The 26,995-nt window shown below is 34.5% G+C and overlaps 1 protein-coding gene across 2 annotated transcripts in view; it reads left to right on the top strand.

Annotated features, from left to right (window-relative positions):
* The first annotated feature begins 937 nt into the window (after positions 1–937).
* Positions 938–26,995, top strand: part of ikzf2 (IKAROS family zinc finger 2) — a 34,519-nt gene continuing 8,461 nt past the window's right edge. The window contains exons 1-6 of one of the 2 annotated variants that reach the window (XM_087803932.1): positions 938–1,246; positions 1,481–1,541; positions 2,326–2,371; positions 10,750–10,848; positions 16,287–16,454; positions 19,495–19,662. In XM_087803932.1, coding sequence (XP_087660058.1) covers positions 2,344–2,371; positions 10,750–10,848; positions 16,287–16,454; positions 19,495–19,662 — 463 coding nt within the window. In that variant the 5' untranslated portion in view covers positions 938–1,246; positions 1,481–1,541; positions 2,326–2,343. Of the gene's footprint in view, positions 1,247–1,480; positions 1,542–2,325; positions 2,372–6,401; positions 6,430–10,749; positions 10,849–16,286; positions 16,455–19,494; positions 19,663–26,995 lie in introns of those variants that run through there. The other variant, XM_087803933.1, reaches the window with a different exon arrangement.

Genomic DNA, 26,995 nt, shown 5'->3' with positions numbered 1-26,995 from the left:
GGAGGAGATGATGGAGGAGGAGATGATGGAGGAGATGCAGGAAAGATGCAGGAGAAGATGGAGGAGGAGATGATGGAGGAGGAGGTGCAGGAAAGATGGAGGAGATGATGGAGGAGGAGATGATGGAGGAGGGGATGATGGAGGAGGAGGTGCAGGAAAGATGGAGGAGATGATGGAGGAGGAGATGGAGGAGATGATGGAGGAGATGATGGAGGAGATGATGGAGGAGGAGATGCAGGAAAAGATGGAGGAGGAGATGCAGGAAAAGATGGAGGAGGAGGTGCAGGAAAGATGGAGGAGGAGATGCAGGAAAATATGGAGGAGGAGGTGCAGGAAAGATGGAGGTGGAGATGGAGGAGGAGATGATGGAGGAGAAGGAGGAGGAGATGATGGAGGAGATGCAGGAAAGATGCAGGAGAAGATGGAGGAGGAGATGATGGAGGAGGAGGTGCAGGAAAGATGGAGGAGATGGTGGAGGAGATGATGGAGGAGGAGATGATGGAGGAGATGATGGAGGAGGAGATGATGGAGGAGATGATGGAGGAGGAGATGCAGGAAAAGATGGAGGAGGAGATGCAGGAAAAGATGGAGGAGGAGGTGCAGGAAAAGATGGAGGAGGAGGTGCAGGAAAGATGGAGGAGGAGGTGCAGGAAAGATGGAGGAGGAGATGGAGGAGGAGATTCAGGAAAATATGGAGGAGGAGGTGCAGGAAAGATGGAGGAGGAGGTGCAGGAAAGATGGAGGAGGAGATGGAGGAGGAGATGATGGAGGAAGTCACGGAGGAGCCTTCAGGTCCAAGAGCTCACGCGCCGGCACGAGCGTGAAGTCGGCGCGGGCTCGCGCTCAGGTGAGACTGACGCACGCGCACGCACGCACGCGCACGCACGCGGGGGATCGGATCACCTGTTGAAAAACATCATTTCATCTCCGGAGCAGAAAAATGTCACGATGAACAAAAAAAAAAAGCCGGCGCTCGTGACGCGTTCACGGTCCGACCTTGAGTGAGCATCTCTGAGCATCAGATCTTTGTTCAGCAGGAGTGACACAGACTCAGGCGCAGAAGAGAAGAAAAAAAAAAAGTCTGGCTGCTCCCTGTCGTCGCTATGGCTAATTCCTCAGGAACCGGTGGATCCAGTTCGATCATCCCTCGCTTTCTTTCCTTCGCCAAACTTGTTGAGGCTCCTGGAGGTTCCTGTGAACGCAGGCGCAGCTCGTGAAGGCAACATGTCCCTCGTCTAGGACCCAAGTAAGTCAACATCTCACGCTTCTTTTTCTGGAGCAGATGTTGTGGCGCAGAAGAAGAAGAAGAAGAAGAAGAAGAAGATGCGCCTCCTTAACTCCTCCAAACTTTCCCATGCGTCTCTGAAATGCGTCACTGCTGTGTTTTTTTATTTATTTATTTTCAACCCACTAGACCTTTTATGAATTGAAGGAAACACACACAAAAAAACACTGAAAATATTTGTGTTTTTCCTGCCAGGGAGGAGGAAACAACACCAGGACCTCCATCTGTCATCTTCGCTCAGGGAAGACTCGTGAAGGTAACTTGTTTTTAATGGGATTTCAATGAAATGTTTATTAATATTAATGTAAAGTAGTGAATAGAAAATCATGCTAATTGACATGTTGTGTAAAAATGTGATATTAAAACTGGATTAAAACTTTGTATTTAATATTTAATTGACGTCACTTTAATTGATCATATATCTCTCTATATATATAAACATATATTTTTATATATATATATGTATATATATTATTTTTGTAAATGTCACACGGTGGATACAGTTGATACATTGTGTACAGGTGTGAGTATTCTCCTGGTAAAATACCTTCTAATGTAATATAATATAATACAACACAATGTGGATTTAAATGCTTATAAATTAAACTTTAACATTGTTTTAAAATGACTGTTAATGTGACTCGTGTGTGTATTAACTATTGGTATGAAATCAATACTTGAAACGACTTGTATTAATCAATACATGTTCTAGTTGTACTACTTTATCCTTTTGTGTATTTTTCTGATTGTAAAAGTTTCACCAAAATGTAACCTTTAGTTAAAAATAAATACATTAAAACATTGTTATTTTACTATTATTGAAATACTTATAAAATACATACATATACAGTTTATACTTGTAAAAATACTTATAAAATACATACATATACAGTTTATACTTGTAAAATATTTCAGTTTAATTTATTAAATAATTAACACCATTTATCATGTTATTTGTGTAACAATAATCAAAATTGTTTGTAAAAAAAATCACCTGAAACTTTGAATTGATGCTTTATTTTCTGTTTCTGCCACAACAGCTCTGAACGTCCTCCGTGATGGAAGCTTCCAACAGCTCCAGCTCCAGTAAGTCCTCGCTTCTCTTTCTCTTCACGAAGATCTCACCACATCCAACGTCAAGTTTCTGACTCGAGCGACGACGATCGTTTGATTCAAGAAGTTAAAAACCTTTTTCGAGAACTTCTCGATCGATCAGGTCCGAGATGATCGATCGATAATAAACGGTGTTAACTTCCATGAAGTCGCTTCAATCCTGAATATTAAACGTGTATTTAACCAGATATATATGGTCAGACGTGACTATCGATGGGGTCTAAGATCCTCTTTGACCCCCGTTTGGCGGCCACAGAGGCCAGAGCTGCAGGGATCCCCCTCAAAAAGCGACCTTTTCCTGTCCACGCCTAAAAGATGCATGAGCTACATCCTCTCGCAAGAGGCAGACACTGGATACGCAGCTTCTGCTGCTTCTGCAGCTTCGTTTCAGACGCACGTCTTCATCCTTCCTCGCCGAACCCACTGACCCTGAAGCTCGTTCAGAACCTGTCGGCGGGTGAAGAACTTCAGGACGTCTGAGTCTCGGTCTGTGGTTGAGGCTTGACTGACCATGTTAGTGATAGTTAAAGGTTAGTTTGGGTTAGAAAGAGACAGACTTTATATTTTATAATACTTACATTATTCCTGATTAATTCTCAATAACAGTTTGGTTATAATTTAAATTATAAAATTGTTCTTTGGCTTAATTCACTTTTTCAACCTTCTTTTCTTGTCATTCAAAATATATATATATATCATTTTAAAAGTGTTTTTATATGTATAATAAAATAAAATAAAACTAATACTACTCATTTCATATTCATACTGTAAACTTGATAATGTTACTTTTTTTTAACCTTCATTTATAAAAATATTTTTAATGAACTATGTAGTTCTCATAGTTATTCACATAAAATGTATCTAAAATTAATTATTTTACACAAAAACTACAGCTTTGTCATATTTACAATTTGTGTTAAACTACCAATAATGTATTTTTCTTTCTATATTCATTTATTTTTCTTATTATAATCTTTTCATTCAAAGGCTTTGAAAAAATAATTAATTTTGTATCGAATTCGTATGAATTTCCTATACTTTCTATTATGATCTATATTGATTTAGTAATGAATATAATTCAATGTTTTCCACTACAGTAATAGCTCTTTCATGGCATAAATACACCAAGTCTTCTACTTAAACTACTAATAATTTAAACCTCAGTATTTATTTTTTGTATTTTTTACATCATTTTCTGTCATTAAAAAAATGTTTTTAAATGAAATGATTTAACGTTAAGTTCATTAGTATTTCCTATTGTTAATCTATGATCTACATTTACATAAAAAGTATATACAAATCATTATTTTACATTAAAAGTACATTTCTATCATGATATAATCACACTTCATCTTGTACTTAAAGTACTTTAGTATTTATACATTTATTTAATTCGTCATAAACGGTCTTTTCTTAACATTCAACATAATTTTTTTTCACATTCATATGTGATTCCTATAGTTATTTCATGAATTTTATTAAAATATAATGTATATAATTGACATTAAAAGTACAGCTCCATCATAGAATAATTACACTTCTTATACTCACTGCCAACCCTGTATCTTTCAATATGTATTCATTTATATTCCCATCGTCGTCGTACTTGGAAGGCATGTTTCGCCCCCTCAGGAAGTGATTGCCCAAATATTCCGGGATATGATTGACAGGTCATGGATGCAGCCAACATGGAAATGTAGATGTTTTGTTTGTCTAAACACCCACACACTCGACGTATGTTCAAGTTGGAAAAACTGCCGAAAACCATCAGCAACTTGGAATATTGATGATCATATATATATATATATAATTAACAAGAACAAATGATCGTAGTATAATGCAGCAAAAACCCACAACTCTGACACAAATGTGTATTTATTTGTTATTTTAACTATATTTGACATAATAATAATTATACTATGGATAAATGCAAGTATTTGAAACATTTTAAATGTATTTCTAAGTAATGTAGCTGCTGTTATCACAACGTTTATCCTCATGTACAGTTTTGAATGGTAAGAGAAAAGTTGTGTTTACACTAAGTTCGAGTGATTGTTGTAACTGTCGTGAACGTCCAGCAAGTCACAACGTGTCGCTCCAGAGTATCTTCACGGCTCAACTCGTACTAAAAAGTAAAGAAGAAAAAACTCTTAAAAACACAAACCACAGAGGTTTTCAAACACAAAAATCATTGTGTTGCTAAATATACTGTGCTAATATGCTAAGCTAGTTTTTAGCGATTCTTCTCTTTTGTATTGAACTGGACAACAACGAGTGCTGAGCAACCACACAATAGTTGTGTTGCTGACTCCTGTGCGTGTTGTCGAGTCTCTTTGTGTTCGACTGTAACTGAAACCCTTCTTTAAAAAAGTCCTGATAGAAAAAACATCCGTAAACATGACTGATTTCTAACTGGACCGACGTGGAAATCATTTGTCATTTGATCGTGGATTGTGTTGTTCATTTGTCACCAACAAGAGTGGTCGCGGTCGCCCTCATAAATAACCCACATGCGTGGGTGTGTGTCTGCGCAGAGTGTGTGTGTGTCGGTGAGGAACCAGTGTGTGAAGGTTGGACAGGAAAAACCTGATCCCAGAGTATCCAGAAAACACCACTTTATGTTTTCCTCTTGAAAGGTTGACCTGCAACAAGGTTCCTCGAGTGACGTGTGATGGTGGAGCTCCAGTCGGAAGCGGTCGGACCTGAAAGTCTTCTGACCCTTCGCTCTCGGCTCGACTCGGCAGGTTCTGCAGCCGTCAGTCGCCGTGTGACGCGTCGCTTACGATCCATGAAAGTTTCACCGCTTACTTCCTAAAATAAGATCCAAATAAGAGGGTTTTTCCCTCATTTATTGTAAAAAAACAACATTCTTTGATCCGTTCTTTATATTTGCACTTTGTCATCCCTTGCACTTTGTTCTTTTATCTGACCTTTGTTCTTTTTTTTATGAAACTATCGTCTGCTGTGAACTGAAAAACGAATTTAGGTCAGAACTTTATTGATTAAAAAAGTTTTTTTCCAATAAGACACAGCAATATAGCCATGATTCATAAAAATAAAATAAGAACAAAGAGAAATAAAGAGAAAGAACAAGATGAAACAATCTGAGTCTTAAAATAAAGAACATAGATCAAAGAAAAATAACATGTCCCGATAATTTGCCGAAAGAGATCAACAGAGGGATCAATAAAATCAGTCTTATCTAATCTAATCTAATCTAATGTAAGAGGAAGAGTTTTAGGAATAAAATCTAACAAACGCCTCCATGTTTTGAGTTGAACATACATGTATCTTTGGATTTCTTGGTCGTCAACTCATGCAGTTTTTTCTTTTACGACTGATCTTGTTGTGGAAAAATATAATAATTAATAGAAAACATAATTAATATATTTATGGATTTTTACTGCCTGGAAGGTGTTTTGTCTTTTACAAAATATTGTATTTTCCCTGAAGTAACATAAGTCTGTGACTCTTGACCATTTAATGCCCATTAAAGTGAAGTTTTACACAAAAATATCAACCTGTAAACGAATGAAAATGATTGAAACTGGATATATTTTTGACAGTTTTCACTGCCAGAGAAGGACGCCGGGCTCTTTGTCTCTAAATCTTATTTTGCAGCATGGATTTGTAATAATGTGCATCCGGAGCTAGCTCGCTAACAAGGTCGCGTCGGCAAAAAAAAGAATGTCTGGAACTGAAGCTTGAATATGAGCCGACAGATTTTTAAAAACAACTGTCATCTTGTTTACTCTTAAGCATCCGAACACAACAAGAACACGGTTTCAACCAAGAAATCTTATTCGCCAACGAGATCTTGGAATCCATTGGATTTTTAAAAACGCTGAGTCGTCGACGTCTTCTATGCGATGGTTCCTTTAAAGTCTCGGACGATTCTTTGGGACGAGCCTTGAGAAGAAAGTAAAGGAAGACGTGTCATAAAGGTGTGAAGTGTTCATGGAACATTGGAACGTCTTCCTCACTCTCTTCACAACAGCTCGTCGCTCCAGGGTACGTCTCCATTCAAAACTGTAAATATTGCCTTTTTTATTTAATGTAATCCTCGATAAATTACATTTAGAATGATATTTGTCAAATATATCAAAGCAAGAATAACATATTTTACTTATTTGATTTAATAATCATTTTTATTTTAAATTATTTCATCTGAAAAGCTAAATTCATGACACAGTTCTTGGATTTTTCTATGTTTTATTCACTAAAATACAGATTCATTATTAGTAAGAAAATGCTAAACGTTACATTAGCCTAGCATCTGTATAGATTAGATATACCTTTCCGATCTATACGGATGCTAGGCTAATGCTTAGCATTTTTTCTTAATCGTAATGGAAGTTATCTCAGTATCTATTTACTGCGAAAGGTAAATACTTTGTGGTTTTAAATTATGAAGATCAAGCAGATGTTTTCTTTAGAAGAACATTAATGTGATTTTCTAATTGTTATTTGATTCTAACAATGAAAATGAAATCTATCTCACAGTGAAGCACGAGTTAACACGTTGTTGATGATAATATATTTCATTCTTTCTTGTGATTCAGGGTTTAGTGTTAAAATGCTTCACACAGCCTGTCAAAGGTTCACTAACAAGAACATGTATGATCTTTTCTGAATCATTTTGAACAAGTTTTCCATCGAAAACTCTTTCTTGACCAATTGAACTATTGTTTTTCACATTCATAATGGAAAATAATACGTTTTATATATATATATATATATATATACACACTATCTGTAGTAACCTGCTTTGCCCGAGGATTTATTTTTAAACATGTTGTTGTCCCTTTAAGATCTTTGGATTGACTTAAAAGGCGATGACGGGAATCTGACCGATTTTGAAAAATGACGAAGAAGTAAATAAAGAGCTAAAATAAGGACAGAAATGTTTGGAGCATTTGTGACTTTTAAAGGCTGTTAACTTGGTTGATATTTGATATATTATTTAGTCTGATGTGAAGAAAACTAGCTTAACCACGATGTTGAAATAAGGAAGTAGTTAACGCTGCCTTTTTGTCCTTTGTGGACGAATAAGGCCAAAGAGAAAAAAAAACATCTTAGTCCACAGAGAAGTTCATGGAGGTTGTTTTGATCCCGACCAGAGATGTGTTACAATTACACTGGATAGAAAATACAAAGATTAAATACAATAAAAGATTAAATTGAACAATTACAATAGATAGAAAATACAAAGATTAAATACAACAATTACAATAGATAGAAAATACAAAGATTAAATACAATAAAAGATTAAATACAACAATTACAATAGATAGAAAATACAAAGATTAAATACAATAAAAGATTAAATACAACAATTACAATAGATAGAAAATACAAAGATTAAATACAACAATTACAATAGATAGAAAATACAAAGATTAAATACAATAAAAGATTAAATACAAAAATTACAATAGATAGAAAATACAAAGATTAAATACAATAAAAGATTAATTTCAACAATTACAATAGATAGAACATACAAAGATTAAATACAATAAAAGATTAAATACAACAATTACAATAGATAGAAAATACAATGATTAAATACAATAAAAGATTAAATACAACAATTACAATAGATAGAAAATACAAAGATTAAATACAATAAAATATTAAATACAACAATTACAATAGATAGAAAATACAAAGATTAAATACAATAAAAGATTAGTTTCAACAATTACAATAGATAGAAAATACAAAGATTAAATACAATAAAAGATTAAATACAACAATTACAATAGATAGAAAATACAAAGATTAAATACAATAAAAGATTAAATTCAACAATTACAATAGATAGAAAATACAAAGATTAAATACAATAAAAGATTAATTTCAACAATTACAATAGATAGAAAATACAAAGATTAAATACAATAAAAGATTCAATTCAACAACTACACTGGATAGAAAATACAAAGATTAAATACAATAAAAGATTAAATTCAACAATTACAATAGATAGAAAATACAAAGATTAAATACAATAAAAGATTAAATACAACAATTACAATAGATAGAAAATACAAAGATTAAATACAATAAAAGATTAATTTCAACAATTACAATAGATAGAAAATACAAAGATTAAATACAATAAAAGATTAAATTCAACAATTACAATAGATAGAAAATACAAAGATTAAAAAAATATATTTATTAAATTCAACAACTACACTGGATAGAAAATACAAAGATTAAATACAATAAAAGATTAAATTCAACAATTACAATAGATAGAAAATACAAAGATTAAATACAATAAAAGATTAAATACAACAATTACAATAGATAGAAAATACAAAGATTAAATACAATAAAAGATTAAATACAACAATAACACAAACAAACTTACCATTCTCTATCTGGAAAATCTGGAAAATAAAATAAGCCAAATTTTAAAAATCCCTAAAAAAAAAGCATGTTCATACTAAACTCTGCAGCCAGAATTCTGAGCCGCTCTAGTAGAAGAACTTACATTTCTCCCTAAATCTCTTCACTGGCTGCCAGTTTCTTTCAGGATCATTTTAAAATTCTGGTTCTTACTTTCAGATCTATTCATGGTCAGACTTACTCTTACTCTCACTGTGTATTTAATTTTCTTTCAAGCTTGATTTTAAATACAACGATTCACAGCCACATTTTAGTTGTGAGTCTTTTCAAAGCGGAAGTTTTTCGTCGCGCATCAAAGAAGTCATTCTAATGACATTCTTTGGTCGCAACTTGGATTCATGTTCTCAGAAGTTCTAAACAAAATGCTGAGTCTCTATTGTATTTCCTAATGCAGTGGGTATAGTTTTAAAGTAGTCGTTCCAGACGCGTGTCCTTCTGGATTCAGAAAACACGCTTGACAAGTATTCAAGTTCCCGTCACCGTGTCCGGCGTCTGCTCGAGTAACGGAAAATCCTTGCGAGAGGAAATCTGGGCCAGTCCCGTCTCCAGGACAGCGTGGCCGAGGGACAGCCAAGGCCGGTCACCTGAGATTTTATCCAACCCAAAAGCCTGCAACCCGAACCCGCGGCCCAGGGATTGTGTCATGGACAGCATCTCCCAGCAGGTGCCACTCAGGCCCGGGGCCACAATGAGACGCCGGCGCAGACCCGACACAGATTTGTGTCTGATAGATTACGTCTGGACAAATTGGACCGAGGTGGATCTTCTTCAGTCATTAATCTCTTTCGGAGAGTTTCTCGGCCACGTCTTCCCCCCGGGGGGGACGTGACACCTGGGTCAGCAGGGGTGTTCGTTCGCCTGTTGCCACTGCATTGTGGGCTGACCCCGGTGAGGCGGGGGTTGTAAGGGGATCAGGGGCCGGCGTGCTCTCCCTCTGAGTGGACTCAGGGCTATCCATGGCCCGGCTTCTGTGCCGACCGCTGAGAGGTTGCAACCCGATCCACTTTTGCTGGACATTATGATCTCTCGGGCGCATGAGCGGCTGTTTTTTTTTGCATCCGAGGTTTTGAAGGTGGCGACGATCGGTTTACTTTAAACGAGTGTTTAACACTCAACAAGAATGTGTCGTATATTCAACGAGTCGTCCTTGTCGAGCCTGAGAAACCTGGGTGTTGTATTTGATAAAGACATGTCTCTTGTTCAACACTGAAGAAAACTGACCAGAAACTGTTTCCTTCAACTGAGAAAAATCTCTAAACTTAGGAAAATGTTGTCGGAACATGATCTGGATCTTATAATCCATGTGTTTGTTTCTTCTCGTCTGGACTATTGTAACAGTTTGTTTTCATGTCTTAACAAGAAGGATGTGTCTCTCCTGCAGTTGATTCAAAACTCTGCAGCCAGAATTCTGAGCCGCTCTAGTAGAAGAACTCACATTTCTCCTTCAAACTCTTCACTGGCTTCCAGTTTCTTTCAGGATCATTTTAAAATTCTGGTTCTAACTTTCAGATCTATTCATGGTCAGGCTCCTCCTTACATCACTGATCTGATCCAGCCTTACACCCCAGCTCGGGCTCTGAGGTCTGTGGATCAGAATCTACTTATGGTTCCACGCACACGGTTCAGGACCAGAGGAGAGAAATCTTTTCAGGCTGTTGCTCCTAAGCTTTGGAACAATCTTCTCTCTCTTTGCTCTTGATGATCTACTGACTCCTTTAAGAAACATCTTAAGACGTTTCTATTTGTTCAGGCTTTTCCTTGAATTTCTCGAACTCCTGTATTGTTCTCAGTATTATCTTGATCTTTAAAGTATATACTTTTATGAGTATTGTTTTGATTTTCTAAGCGCTTTGTGACCCTGGTCTGGAAAAGCGCTATATAAATAAATATTACTTACTACTTACTTACTTACTTACTTACTTGTCTCCTAGGTAACGGACGATGCTCTCCGGTTAAGGAACAGTCGAGGATGCCAGCGGACATGTCGTCGCCTAATGGACAGAAGTTCTCGGGTCCGGATTCCCCGATTGGTGAGAGCGACACTCGTGCCGTCGGTCCATGACCTCTGTAGAACTCAAGGTTGACCTTTAAAAAAATGTTGAAATATTTACCTTAGAATCAAGTTTGTCCTGTAAAATCAGAATAAAATGATAATAAATTCTGTTGAAGTCATTGGAGATATTATGTGAGTCCAGGTGGTCTGAACTAACTACAGATGCACTTTGAGATCTCATACCTCCTCCAAGGAGCTCATCAGAAATTAAATCAATAAAAGAGTTTTGATGATTTTTTACTTTTAGCTAAAATACTCGTCTTAACCACTAGTCCACCAATGACAGTATGTGAGTAGTATTCTTGTACAAATGGATTTATTTAAGTGATTTAAATGAATCTGTTTTAAGTAGAAGTTAGACGCCGTTAAGTGATTAATCCTTTAATCTCTTTGTGAATCCAGATGGAACTATGTTCCTGTTGTTAATAATTCCCCCCAAAAAATGCCATCGGAATTGTTAAGCTATTCTTAAGTAATTTTGGCAAATAGACTGACACACTAAACACATGACCTCCTTGGCAGAGGTATGTAATATTTACACAAGTGAAAGTTTTTCACTCTAGTAGTACGACTTTGATCTGATCAGTGGATGCAGTTGATGTAGAAGAAGATGCAGTGAAGGTGAAGAAGTGTTGCATTAGTAGAGATATTATTGGTATTTTTAAATAAACTTGTCGATAATACAGATTTCATACCTTTTAAGTTCATGATTATATTTATGAACCATTCAAGTTAGCTTAAAAAACATCAACCTACAAATAAAAGTTAAATTGAAATTCTTGATTTGAAATGAGTACAAAATAGGTTCCAACATCAACTCAAGATACACTTAAATCAACACATTAGTTGAAACTTTAAAGATCATTTGGTGAATTGTGTGCTATTTTTGAAAAATAAAAATAAAAAATACAGATTTTTATAATTCTCCTCAGTGGCAAATGTTGTAGTGAGGATGGAATAAGAAAAATATTTGTTTATTTTTAACTGTCACTATAAGTGTCTCCAACACTTTTTTGTTTTAAATTAAATTATACTTCAACGATCGGCACTAAAATGTGTATATTATAACACACACGGGTCAAACTGACCCACTGAGTCTTCAATGTGGCCCTCAAGATGGTGGACTGGACTTAGATGAAAGTTCAGTTTCATATGTTTGGTTCTAAAGATGTCTGTGTTTAAGATAAGATAAGGGACAGAGATGATGTCAACAATTATACAGGGAATGAAACGGTTGAAACTATTTTAAAAGAAAGTATTACCTTCACACTCATTTACGATTGGTTGGTAAATAGAGATTCTATTCGTGACCTTGACTGCTCAAAGACGTTGGCCCCCAAATGTTGGACTCCCCTACGAGCTTCAAAAACCCCTGAGTGTGGCATCATGTCCACGCTGAGCTGGACCTCACGTGAACATCCGTGTCCTCAGCTCACCATCGGCGTCTGCCTCGGAGACGGATGTAATGATTCGAGGAGCGGCGGCGTGTTCAGGTCTGCCTTGTTGCCAGGATACAGCTGTCAAAGACAAGACTCAATCACAGTGCGGGTATTCAATTTTTCTCAGAACTCTCGGCGTCTGTGGAAACAGACCGAATGACCTTAAAAAAAAGATGCGTTTGTACAGAAGTGTCGCTTTAATCTCAATCCAGGAATGTCTTTCATTCTCTGGAATGCGGCAGAATATCCAGGTTTTTGTTCCATATTTAGACCTTTGTTCCCCCCTGTACCCCTCCTTTAGCACTCGCTCCATCACTCACAGACTCTTACATCACGGATGTCAAACTCACTCACACTGGATGACAAACCCTTGATCCTGGACTGAACACATTTGTGTCACCGTGACTGTCTGTTTTTACCGATGTTTAGAGTCTTTGTATAATTGTTGACGTCCATAATCTGTTCCTTATCTTATCTTAAACACGGCTGTGTCAACATATCAACATTAATTTAATGGACAAAACATCGGGTCGAGCCAATGAGTTTAAAGTCTTGAGACACTAGATAAAATGTTTTTGTTCGCCCAGAACAATTGCCAAACTATATCTAGAAAAGTAAGTAAGTAATTCATTTGTATTTATGGAGCGCTTTTCTAGACCAGGGTCACAAAGCGCTTAAACAATCAAAACAATACTAAATAAAATATATACTTAAAAGATCAAGATAACACAGAGAGAAACACAGGAGTTTCAGAGAATCAAGGAAAAGCTCAAATAAAAGTGTCTTAAGATGTTTCTTGAAGGAGTCAGTAGATCATCAAACACAGATGTTTCTTGAAGGAGTCAGTAGATCATCAAACACAGATGTTTCTTGAAGGAGTCAGTAGATCATCAAACACAGATGTTTCTTGAAGGAGTCAGTAGATCATCAAACACAGATGTTTCTTGAAGGAGTCAGTAGATCATCAAACACAGATGTTTCTTGAAGGAGTCAGTAGATCATCAAACACAGATGTTTCTTGAAGGAGTCAGTAGATCATCAAACACAGATGTTTCTTGAAGGAGTCAGTAGATCATCAAACACAGATGTTTCTTGAAGGAGTCAGTAGATCATCAAACACAGATGTTTCTTGAAGGAGTCAGTAGATCATCAAACACAGATGTTTCTTGAAGGAGTCAGTAGATCATCAAACACAGATGTTTCTTGAAGGAGTCAGTAGATCATCAAACACAGATGTTTCTTGAAGGAGTCAGTAGATCATCAAACACAGATGTTTCTTGAAGGAGTCAGTAGATCATCAAACACAGATGTTTCTTGAAGGAGTCAGTAGATCATCAACTGGCAGCCAGTGAAGAGTTTGAAGGAGAAATGTGAGTTCTTCTACTAGAGCAGCTCAGAATTCTCGCTGCAGAGTTTTGTATCAACTGCAGGCGAGACACATCCTTCTTGTTAAGACATGAAAACAAACTGTTACAATAGTCCAGACGAGAAGATTCAAACACATGGATTATAAGATCCAGATCATGTTGTGACAACATGTTCCTAAATTTAGAGATTTTTCTCAGTTGAAGGAAACAGTTTCTGCAGTGTTGAAAAAGCACTGTGATGAAGCATACCTCCTCCAAAAGCTCACATGATTTCGTCCGAACAAATCAAGTCATGATTAATTGAAGAATTGTGTCCGGTTTGAAAAGTTCTCGGACCAGATCTCATGGGATTAACAAAGAGTTTTATGACACGAACACATTTGAAAGTTCATTTATTTCATGGACCTGATCTTGAGCCAGGATTTAAAAGGTGGTCCTGGTTCTGTTTGTCACTGGTGTGTACGCGGCAGCGAGTAGAAGCCATACAAGTGAAGATGAAACATTTATAAATCCTGAAAAAACTTGATAAAATCTTCTTAATTCCATGTATTTTAACACAGTTAATTGAAATAAATGTATTTAACTTTGAGTTAATTTGATTCAAACAAAGACTTTCAGAAACATTAAGTAAGTAAGTAAATAATTAATAGTCATTTGTAAAGATCTTTCTAGACCAGGGTCACAAACAAAAGGTTTATAATAACATTAACAAGTTCATTTTTTTTCAATGAATTTCAAACACGGATGTGAATCTTTTTCATGTTTTTTCTTTTACTTTAAGATTTACCGAAAATTTCAAGATAAAATCCACTTCCTGGTCGTTCACGTGACGAAGCTTAAGCTTAAACTCTGTTTAAATCTGCAGCCATGTTGCTCACACTCTTGTTTCTAAAAGTCTTTCAAAGAAGTGAGTCTTCAAACCTCCAGTCGTTCTCCCACAGCTTCTCAGGAGATTTAATCTGCACGACCTGCGACACTCCCTTCTCCCGAGACTGAACAGGAACCAGACCAGCCTGTTTTCATTCCCTCCATCTTCTTGTTGTCAAAGTGTCAGTCCATCCCGACCTCGTGCAACAATGTTACCTGCAGACCAACCCTAGACCTCGGAGCCTGTTTTTTAAACTCCTCCAGACACATTTACAAACTCATGAAACACATGATCAAACTCATGAAACACATTAACAAACTCATGAAACACAAACTCATGAAACACATTTACAAACTCATGAAACACATGATCAAACTCATGAAACACATTTACAAACTCATGAAACACATGATCAAACTCATGAAACACAAACTCATGAAACACATTTACAAACTCATGAAACACATTTACAAACTCATGAAACACATTTACAAACTCATGAAACACATGATCAAACTCATGAAACACAAACTCATGAAACACATTTACTAACTCCTGAATCACATTTACAAACTCATGAAACACAAACTCATGAAACACATTTACAAACTCATGAAACACAGACTCTTGAAACACATTTACTAACTCATGAAATACAAACTCATGAAACACATTTACTAACTCATGAAACACAAACTCATGAAACACATTTACAAACTCATGAAATACAAACTCATGAAACACATTTACTAACTCCTGAATCACATTTACAAACTCATGAAACACAAACTCATGAAACACATTTACAAACTCATGAAACACAGACTCTTGAAACACATTTATGAACTTGTGAAACACATTAACAAACTCATGAAACACAGACTCTTGAAACACATTTACTAACTCCTGAATCACATTTACAAACTCATGAAACACAAACTCATGAAACACATTTACAAACTCATGAAACACAGACTCTTGAAACACATTTATGAACTTGTGAAACACATTAACAAACTCATGAAACACAAACTCATGAAACACATTTACTAACTCCTGAATCACATTTACAAACTCATGAAACACAAACTCATGAAACACATTTACAAACTCATGAAACACAGACTCTTGAAACACATTTATGAACTTGTGAAACACATTAACAAACTCATGAAACACAGACTCTTGAAACACATTTACTAACTCCTGAATCACATTTACAAACTCATGAAACACAAACTCATGAAACACATTTACAAACTCATGAAACACAGACTCTTGAAACACATTTACTAACTCATGAAACACATTTACAAACTCATGAAATACAAACTCATGAAACACATTTACTAACTCCTGAATCACATTTACAAACTCATGAAACACAAACTCATGAAACACATTTACAAACTCATGAAACGCAGACTCTTGAAACACATTTATGAACTTGTGAAACACATTAACAAACTCATGAAACACAAACTCATGAAACACATTTACAAACTCATGAAACACAAACTCATGAAACACATTTAAAAAATCATGAAACACAAACTCATGAAACACATTTACAAACTCATGAAAAACAAAATCATGAAACACCAACTCATGAATCACATTTATGAACTCTTGAAACACATTTACAAACAGGTCCTGTTTATTAAACTCAGACAAAATCACCAGTTTTAAAAAAACAAAAACGTTGAATTCATCGGTGGTTTCCTTCTGATCTCCACTCAAGAACTCACCATCAAGCAAGAGGAGGAGACCGGCGAGGAGTCCAGCACCAGGAGTCCGGGTCTTGACCAGACCGGCAGGGAGGAGGTCAAATCCATGAGTCCAGGTGACGGACAAGACAACCAATCAGGCAACAGCGCGAACAACGACGCAGCAGGTCGACAACCCAACGGTAAAAATGCACATCATTTGTCTCGTACGCACTTGAACAGATACTGGGTTCACTTCCCATTCTTGAAACTCTCGTTACTTTAAAGAGGTTTTCAGACTTTAATCCAGGAGGGCCACGTTTTTGAACTTCAAAATAAAAGCTTCTTTATCTCCGACCAGACAGACAAGACAAACATAAGTGAAAAAATGGCATCAACACTTATTAACTTTGTGATGTGAAGTCCTTTGATCTGGTCACAAAAAAGCTTTGGGTTACATTTAAAACTCTTTCAGAAAAAGGTTTGACTTAAAAAGAAACATTAGATGACTTTGTTGTTTGTGTTTTAAACATTTTAAAACTACAACTAAACTTTGATCCAGGAGGGCCACATTTGACGGACTTCAAAATAAAAGCTTCTATAGCTTCAACCAGAAATTGATGTTATCTCCTTTGATCTTTTGCTTTATGCTACAATTAAAAATCTTTATTAGTACAATTTAAGAATAGTTTATTCTACATATTCTGAATAAATAACATGATGTGTTATGAATTTAAATCTAAGAAATAATTGATCTTGTATTTTAGGTAGAATTCAATGAAGTAATTCATCTTATTTGTATAAATGATTAGTTACATTGATCTGACTAGAATTTAAAGAATACAATATATATAGTTACTTAAAAAAAAGACAAAAGAAGATGTTCCCGAAGTTCTATTATTATTTAATAAGTAGCGAAAATTTAATTGGAAAAAAAACACATTTGAAGCCTTTGGTGTTTGTGTTTAAAGTGCAACACTTCAAACCAGAGGGGTCCAAGCATTGATCCATGAGGGCCACATTAATGGAGTGAACTTCAAAATAAAACCTCCTTAATCTCATTTTTTTTAATTATTATTTAACAATTGCTTTGTGATGTTTTCCTTTGATCTTATCAAAGGCTTTTAATTTGTAAAATCTAAAAAAAAGTTGTGTATTTTACATTCCCTAGTTATAACTACACAACTAGTGCCTATAAACTCGACACCTGAACTACTTGTTTATAGTTTTAAAAATCTCAAAAGTAACATGAATTCTTTTTCTTCTATTGGACGATATTTTTTAAAGTTTAAAAGCAAATCAAGTTTTTATCTTTTAATATCCTGACATTTCATCATTTTTTCAACCCAATGCTAAAAAAAACTTTTCACGATCCAGACGACATTCCTGACAAAGTCGCTTTGGTTTCTCCAGAAAGTGAGTCAAAGCTTCTTCCCCGACGCTGGGTGTGGATATTGTTTCGTGTCTTTGAGAGACAAAAGCTCACAATTATTATCAGAAAAAATATCCCTGGAATCTCCCGCAACCAGTTTCAAACCGACAGCAGCAGGACGTCCAGGTCTGTCGCTGGAGCTCGTTTTCCACAAGATTTGGCAGGAAAATCACTTCCTTCTCGATCTTTTCTTCCGCCGACGACTGATATCATGATTCATGTAATAACAGTTAATTATACGTCTGAAGAACAAAGTCTCTGCGTTTGAACTAAAAATGTATCTATAAAGAGTGACAACAACTCGTGAAACACATTTACAAACTCGTGAAACACATTTACAAACTCGTGAAACTCATTTACAAACTCGTGAAACACATTTACAAACTCATGAAACACATTTACTAACTCATGAAACTCATTTACAAACTCTTGAAACACATTTACAAACTCATGAAACACATTTACTAACTCATGAAACTCATTTACAAACTCATGAAACACATTTACAAACTCATGAAACACATTTACTAACTTTTGAAACACATTTACAAACTCGTGAAACACATTTACAAACTCATGAAACTCATTTACAAACTATTGAAACTCATTTACAAACTCTTGAAACACATTTACAAACTCTTGAAACTCATTTACAAACTATTGAAACTCATTTACAAACTCTTGAAACACATTTACAAACTATTGAAACTCATTTACAAACTATTGAAACACATTTACAAACTCTTGAAACTCATTTACAAACTATTGAAACTCATTTACAAACTCTTGAAACACATTTACAAACTATTGAAACTCATTTACAAACTATTGGAACTCATTTACAAACTCATGAAACACATTTACAAACTCATGAAACACATTTACTAACTCTTGAAACTCATTTACAAACTCATGAAACACATTTACAAACTCATGAAACTCATTTACAAACTATTGAAACTCATTTACAAACTCTTGAAACACATTTACAAACTCTTGAAACTCATTTACAAACTATTGAAACTCATTTACAAACTCTTGAAACACATTTACAAACTATTGAAACTCATTTACAAACTATTGAAACTCATTTACAAACTATTGAAACTCATTTACAAACTCTTGAAACACATTTACAAACTCTTGAAATTCATTTACAAACTATTGAAACACATTTACAAACTCTTGAAACACATTTACAAACTCTTGAAACTCATTTACAAACTCTTGAAACACATTTACAAACTCTTGAAACTAATTTACAAACTCTTGAAAGACATTTACAAACTCTTGAAACACATTTTCTAAATCTTGAAACACATTTTCTAAATCTTGAAACACATGTACTTAATCATGAAACACAATTACGAACTCATGTAACACAATTACGAACTCATGAAACACATTTACAAACTCATGAAACACATTTACTAACTCATGAAACACATTTACAAACTCTTGAAACACATTAACTAACTCTTGAAACACATTTACAATCTCTTAAAACACATTTACAAACTCATTAAACACAAACTCTTTAAACACATTTACTAACTCATGAAACACATTTACAAAATCATATAACACATTTACAAATTTTTGAAACACATTTACTAACTTACGAAACACATTCACTAACTCTTAACACACATTACAAACTATAAAACATATTTTCAAACTCCAAAACACATTTATTAACTTAAAAAAACCAACATTTTTTACATTTCTGTAACACATTTACACTGTTTTAAAACAAATGTATAAACAACGGACGTATCATCAGTGGTTGACCCGCGACTGCTCTTCCTCAGGCGAGCGACCGTTCCAGTGTAACGAGTGCGGCGTCTCCTTCACTCAGAAAGGAAACCTGCTGCGACACATCAAGCTTCACACCGGAGAGAAACCCTTCAAGTGTCCGTTCTGCAGCTACGCCTGTCGCCGCCGCGACGCTCTGACGGGTCACTTACGCACTCATGCAGGTGAGAAGGATTCACTCGCCGTTCTTCTCGCTCCTGACCAGGTGACTTCGGTGTTTCACACGACTCTTGAAACTCTGATCCACGAGGGACACATTTCATGGAGCGACATTAAGAACTTCAAAATAAAAGCTTCTTTATCTTCAACCAACAGACACGAGAAACTATTTAAGTTTAAAGAGTTTAAAAACTAGCTTTGAAGACACATTTACAAACTCTTGAAACACATTTACTAACTCTTGAAACACATTTACTAACTCTTGAAACACATTTACTAACTCTTGAAACACATTTACAAACTCTTGAAACACATTTACTAACTCTTGAAACACATTTACTAACTCTTGAAACACATTTACTAACTCTTGAAACACATTTACGAACTCTTGAAACACATTTACTAACTCTTGAAACACATTTACTAACTCTTGAAACACATTTTAAAAACTCTTGAAACACATTTACGAACTCTTGAAACACATTTACAAACTATTGAAACACATTTACGAACTCTTGAAATACATTTTAAAAACTCTTGAAACACATTTACTAACTCTTGAAACACATTTACTAACTCTTGAAACACATTTACAAACTCTTGAAATACATTTTCAAAACTCTTGAAATACATTTTCAAAACTCTTGAAACACATTTACGAACTCTTGAAACACATTTACTAACTCTTGAAACACATTTACTAACTCTTGAAACACATTTACTAACTCTTGAAACACATTTACAAACTCTTGAAACACATTTACGAACTCTTGAAACACATTTACAAACTCTTGAAACACATTTTAAAAACTCTTGAAACACATTTTAAAAACTCTTGAAACACATTTTAAAAACTCTTGAAATACATTTTAAAAACTCTTGAAACACATTTACTAACTATTGAAACACATTTACGAACTCTTGAAACACATTTTAAAAACTCTTGAAACACATTTACGAACTCTTGAAACACATTTACAAACTATTGAAACACATTTACGAACTCTTGAAATACATTTTAAAAACTCTTGAAACACATTTACTAACTCTTGAAACACATTTACTAACTCTTGAAACACATTTACAAACTCTTGAAATACATTTTCAAAACTCTTGAAATACATTTTCAAAACTCTTGAAACACATTTACGAACTCTTGAAACACATTTACTAACTCTTGAAACACATTTACTAACTCTTGAAACACATTTACTAACTCTTGAAACACATTTACAAACTCTTGAAACACATTTACGAACTCTTGAAACACATTTTAAAAACTCTTGAAACACATTTACGAACTCTTGAAACACATTTACAAACTATTGAAACACATTTACGAACTCTTGAAACACATTTTAAAAACTCTTGAAACACATTTTAAAAACTCTTGAAATACATTTTAAAAACTCTTGAAACACATTTACTAACTATTGAAACACATTTACGAACTCTTGAAACACATTTACGAACTATTGAAACACATTTACGAACTCTTGAAATACATTTTAAAAACTCTTGAAACACATTTACTAACTCTTGAAACACATTTACAAACTATTGAAACACATTTACAAACTCTTGAAATACATTTTCAAAACTCTTGAAACACATTTTCAAAACTCTTGAAACACATTTTAAAAACTCTTAAAACACATTTACTAACTCTTGAAACACATTTACAAACTATTGAAACACATTTACGAACTCTTGAAATACATTTTAAAAACTCATGAAACACATTTTAAAAACTCATGAAACACATTTTAAAAACTCTTGAAATACATTATAAAAACTCATGAAACACATTTTAAAAACTCTTGAAACACATTTTAAAAACTCTTGAAACACATTTTAAAAACTCTTGAAACACATTTTAAAAACTCTTGAAACACATTTACGAACACAAAAAGCTCAGTGACACTGAGAACATCTTGATTTGTACAATTTTAATATGTGTTTATTTAACGTTCTCTGAATAAATAACAATGTGTTTTGATACATTTGAATCCAAGCTCTAGGTTTATTTTGTATTTCAAGTAAAAAAGTATTTAAGTTATTTTTCTCATTTGTCTAAAAGGTTATTTACATTCATCTGATTTATAGAATTCAGAATATATATAAAAAAAAGGATTAAAAAAACATGCCTGAAGAATGTCTGACAAGTATTTAAAGAATACAGTATATATATTTAAAAAGAAGGATTAAAAACATGCCTGAAGTTCTTGTTAAAAATGAGTTTAACATCTAAAATAAGGAAAATAAATCTTTTTTCTTTAAACTATTGGAAGATTTTTTTATTTTTTTTTTGTGTCTAATTTTGTCTTAAAATATCTTGAAAAATGTTCTTTTCTCATCAGGTAACGATTGAAAACTATTTAGACAGAAGTTTTTACTATAAAAAAGTACTCAAATAACACGTTGAAGAGAAATCAATGGTCATAAAGTACTCTGAAGATGTTGATTGATTCTATCAAAGGACGATAGATCTGAGCAGCAACAACGTCACTGACGATCAAAGGCTTCGTCATTTTATCAAAGTATTCTGTGTTTTATTTAAACGTAACGAGCCTCTTATGGCTTCATGTATTACTGTCTCTCAGCTCAGTGCTTCAAAATGGAGGATTTGTTCTCGTCGGCTTCTGTATCTTTCAATGTTTCAAAGGGAATTCAAGGTCAGAGACTATTGTCGCTGTTGCTGGTCATGTTGTCGATGTTATGTACTTGTATCGTAGTATTTATCATTATATACACTATATGACGTCGTTTTTCTACCTTCACACAAAACTGAGTTTTACATAGTATATACATTTAGATCGATATAGATATAGATATCTCTCTCTATATATAGATATATAAATATCTCTCTCTCTATATATATGTAGATATATAAATATATCTATATCTATAGATATAGATACATTTATATAAATAAATAAAAAGATAAATATATATCTTTACAAAAAAAATTAATTTTACATATTTATATATACTGTATATATAAATATGTAAAATTCAGTTTTCTGTATATATATATATATATATATATATATATATATATATATATATATATGTAAAAAATATATAGATATATCTCTTTCTATAAATCAACATCTACATCCACATCCACATCTATATCTAAATCTATATCTATATCTATATCTATATATCTATATATCTATATATATTTGTACATATCTATCATAAACCTCATTGTAGATATATATATTTATATAAATCTATATCTATATCTATATCTATATCTATATTTATTTGTACATATGTATCATAAACCTCATTGTAGATATATATATTTATATAAATCTATATCCATATCTATATCTATATCTATATCTATATCTTCATCTACATCTTCATCTACATCTACATCTACATCTACATCTACATCTACATCTACATCTTCATCTACATCTACATCTACATCTACATCTACATCTACATCTTCATCTTCATCTTCATCTTCATCTACATCTACATCTACATCTACATCTACATCTACATCTACATCTACATCTACATCTTCATCTACATCTACATCTACATCTACATCTACATCTACATCTACATCTACATCTTCATCTTCATCTTCATCTTCATCTTCATCTACATCTACATCTACATCTACATCTACATCTACATCTACATCTACATGTACATCTTCATCTACATCTACATCTACATCTACATCTACATCTACATCTACATCTACATCTTCATCTACATCTACATCTACATCTACATCTACATCTTCATCTTCATCTACATCTACATCTACATCTTCATCTACATCTACATCTACATCTACATCTACATCTACATCTTCATCTACATCTTCATCTACATCTACATCTACATCTTCATCTACATCTACATCTACATCTACATCTACATCTACATCTACATCTTCATCTACATCTACATCTACATCTACATCTACATCTACATCTACATCTACATCTTCATCTTCATCTTCATCTTCATCTTCATCTACATCTACATCTACATCTACATCTACATCTACATCTACATCTACATGTACATCTTCATCTACATCTACATCTACATCTACATCTACATCTACATCTACATCTTCATCTACATCTACATCTACATCTACATCTTCATCTTCATCTACATCTACATCTACATCTACATCTACATCTTCATCTACATCTACATCTTCATCTACATCTACATCTACATCTACATCTACATCTACATCTACATCTACATCTTCATCTACATCTACATCTACATCTACATCTTCATCTACATCTACATCTACATCTACATCTACATCTTCATCTACATCTACATCTACATCTACATCTACATCTACATCTACATCTACATCTTCATCTACATCTACATCTACATCTACATCTACATCTTCATCTACATCTTCATCTTCATCTACATCTTCATCTACATCTACATCTACATCTACATCTACATCTACATCTACATCTACATCTTCATCTTCATCTTCATCTTCATCTTCATCTACATCTACATCTACATCTACATCTACATCTACCATGAGTTTAATTGTGTCTCAGGGAAGATCAGGAAGATTCTCTGGCGTCTGAGGATTCCGGGCCTCTTCGCTGCCTCTGCGACCTTCTTGTGGATTTCCTCGAGAAACTAAAAGCATCAACATTTATCCTGTGAATCTATTGAACCACAGAAAAAACAGCATTTATCTTAAAAATGTAGAATCACAGAATGAGCCGGAGGCTGATTGAAAACAACGTGTTGACGATCCTCAGGTATTTAGGGTTCGTACCTGAAGCCGCAGGACGGAGAAGCTTCTCTCTTTAGCGAGATGGAAATATTAATCACGTTCTCCACATGTTGCTGCAGACCAGACCACTGGAGCGAGTCTGAGTGCGAGTCTGAGCATCTGCATGAATAAGAATAGCAGCTGAAGGGTGGATTCTCGAGACCCGTCTAACATCTGCACGAGGTCACGTGTGGGCGCCGAGCTAAATATGAAAAATAATAACCAGTGTGTGTGTGTGGGCGGCGGCGCCGGATCGGCAGTTTGGCGAGAGTGAAGTGAAGGAGGACGAAGGACATGAAGTGATGAAGAGAAATGAACCGCTGGACGAGAAATCAACGTGTCTTGATTCTTGCTATTGACTTGTAAGTTAGTCATTAAGTAAGTCATATTTCTAGAGCGCTTTTCTAGACCAGGGTCACAAAGCGCTTAAAAAAAACAAAACAATATACAGTTAAAATATATACTTAAAAGATCAAGACAAATTGTAAGTGAACAACAGAGAAGACACAACAATTAAAGTTCACTGTTCCAACACTATAAGTATCATACGATCACACAATATTTCTTATCTTACTTAACTTAAATTCAACTTTATCTTATGGAATCTTTGACATTATTAGCCCTTCTCAGTAGTTCTGGAATTTGTTGTTTAATTTGTTATTGATTTCAGTTTATTAAATACTTTTTGATTTATTTTGATTTTGTGGTTTTCTTGAAAAGTGTCGAACCTTCTATCGGTTTCTATTGTGACATAGTATGGACATGGACAGTATGGTCAGGCTCCTCCTTACATCACTGATCTGATCCAGCCTTACACCCCAGCTCGGGCTCTGAGGTCTGTGGATCAGAATCTACTTATGGTTCCACGCACACGACTCAGGACCAGAGGAGAGAAATCTTTTCAGGCTGTTGCTCCTAAGCTTTGGAACGATCTTCTCTCTCTTTGCTCTTGATGATCTACTGACTCCTTTAAGAAACATCTTAAGACGTTTCTATTTGTTCAGGCTTTTCCTTGAATTTCTCGAACTCCTGTGTTGTTCTCAGTATTATCTTGATCTTTAAAGTATGTACTTTTTTGAGTATTGTTTTGATTGTTTAAGCGCTTTGTGACCCTGGTCTCGAAAAGCGCTATATAAATAAATATTACTTACTTACTTACTAAGATAAACTGTAGCTTTTTATCAGGTTTTTTGCTACAATGGATTTTTGCTAATTTAGCATCGAAAGTCTTACATTTTGATTAAATTAAAGTGTACATTTGACAGTAAAAACTGTCTGAAAATGATTTGGTTTTAGCTGGTCTGTTCATTGTTGCCGTGTTAGCTTTTGTAAGTAAGTGCTAGTTATTTGTAAAGCACTTGAACAATCAAAAGCAATAAACAGTTAGAAATGCATAGAAATTATAATGATAACATCGAGACAAACACAAGAGTCTCAGAGAATCAAGGAAAAGCTCAAATCAAAGTGTCTTGAGATGTTTCTTGAAGGAGTCAGTAGATCATCAAACACAGATGTTTCTTGAAGGAGTCAGTAGATCATCAAACACAGATGTTTCTTGAAGGAGTCAGTAGATCATCAAACACAGATGTTTCTTGAAGGAGTCAGTAGATCATCAAACACACATGTTTCTTGAAGGAGTCAGTAGATCATCAAACACAGATGTTTCTTGAAGGAGTCAGTAGATCATCAAACACAGATGTTTCTTGATGGAGTCAGTAGATCATCAAACACAGATGTTTCTTGAAGGAGTCAGTAGATCATCAAACACAGATGTTTCTTGAAGGAGTCAGTAGATCATCAAACACAGATGTTTCTTGAAGGAGTCAGTAGATCATCAAACACAGATGTTTCTTGAAGGAGTCAGTAGATCATCAAACACAGATGTTTCTTGAAGGAGTCAGTAGATCATCAAACACAGATGTTTCTTGAAGGAGTCAGTAGATCATCAAACACAGATGTTTCTTGAAGGAGTCAGTAGATCATCAAACACAGATGTTTCTTGAAGGAGTCAGTAGATTATCAAACACAGATGTTTCTTGAAGGAGTCAGTAGATCATCAAACACAGATGTTTCTTGAAGGAGTCAGTAGATCATCAAACACAGATGTTTCTTGAAGGAGTCAGTAGATCATCAAACACAGATGTTTCTTGAAGGAGTCAGTAGATCATCAAACACAGATGTTTCTTGAAGGAGTCAGTAGATCATCAAACACAGATGTTTCTTGAAGGAGTCAGTAGATCAACAAACACAGATGTTTCTTGAAGGAGTCAGTAGATCATCAAACACAGAGATGGTTCCAAAGCTTAGGAGCAACAGTCTGGAAGGATTTCTCTCCTCTGGTCCTGAAGTTCAGGAACCATCAGTAGATTCTGATCCACAGACCTCAGAGCCCGAGCTGGGGTGTAAGTCTGGATCAGATCACTGATGGAAGGTCTGACCATGAATAGATCTGAAAGTAAGAACCAGAATTTTAAAATGATCCTGAAAGAAACTGGCAGCCAGTGAAGAGTTTGAAGGAGAAATGTGAGTTCTTC

This window comes from Callionymus lyra, chromosome 12 (genome assembly GCF_982586985.1).
Source record: "Callionymus lyra chromosome 12, fCalLyr1.hap1.1, whole genome shotgun sequence".
Classification (NCBI taxonomy): domain Eukaryota; kingdom Metazoa; phylum Chordata; class Actinopteri; order Syngnathiformes; family Callionymidae; genus Callionymus; species Callionymus lyra.
This window is presented reverse-complemented; position numbering and strand designations above follow the sequence as displayed.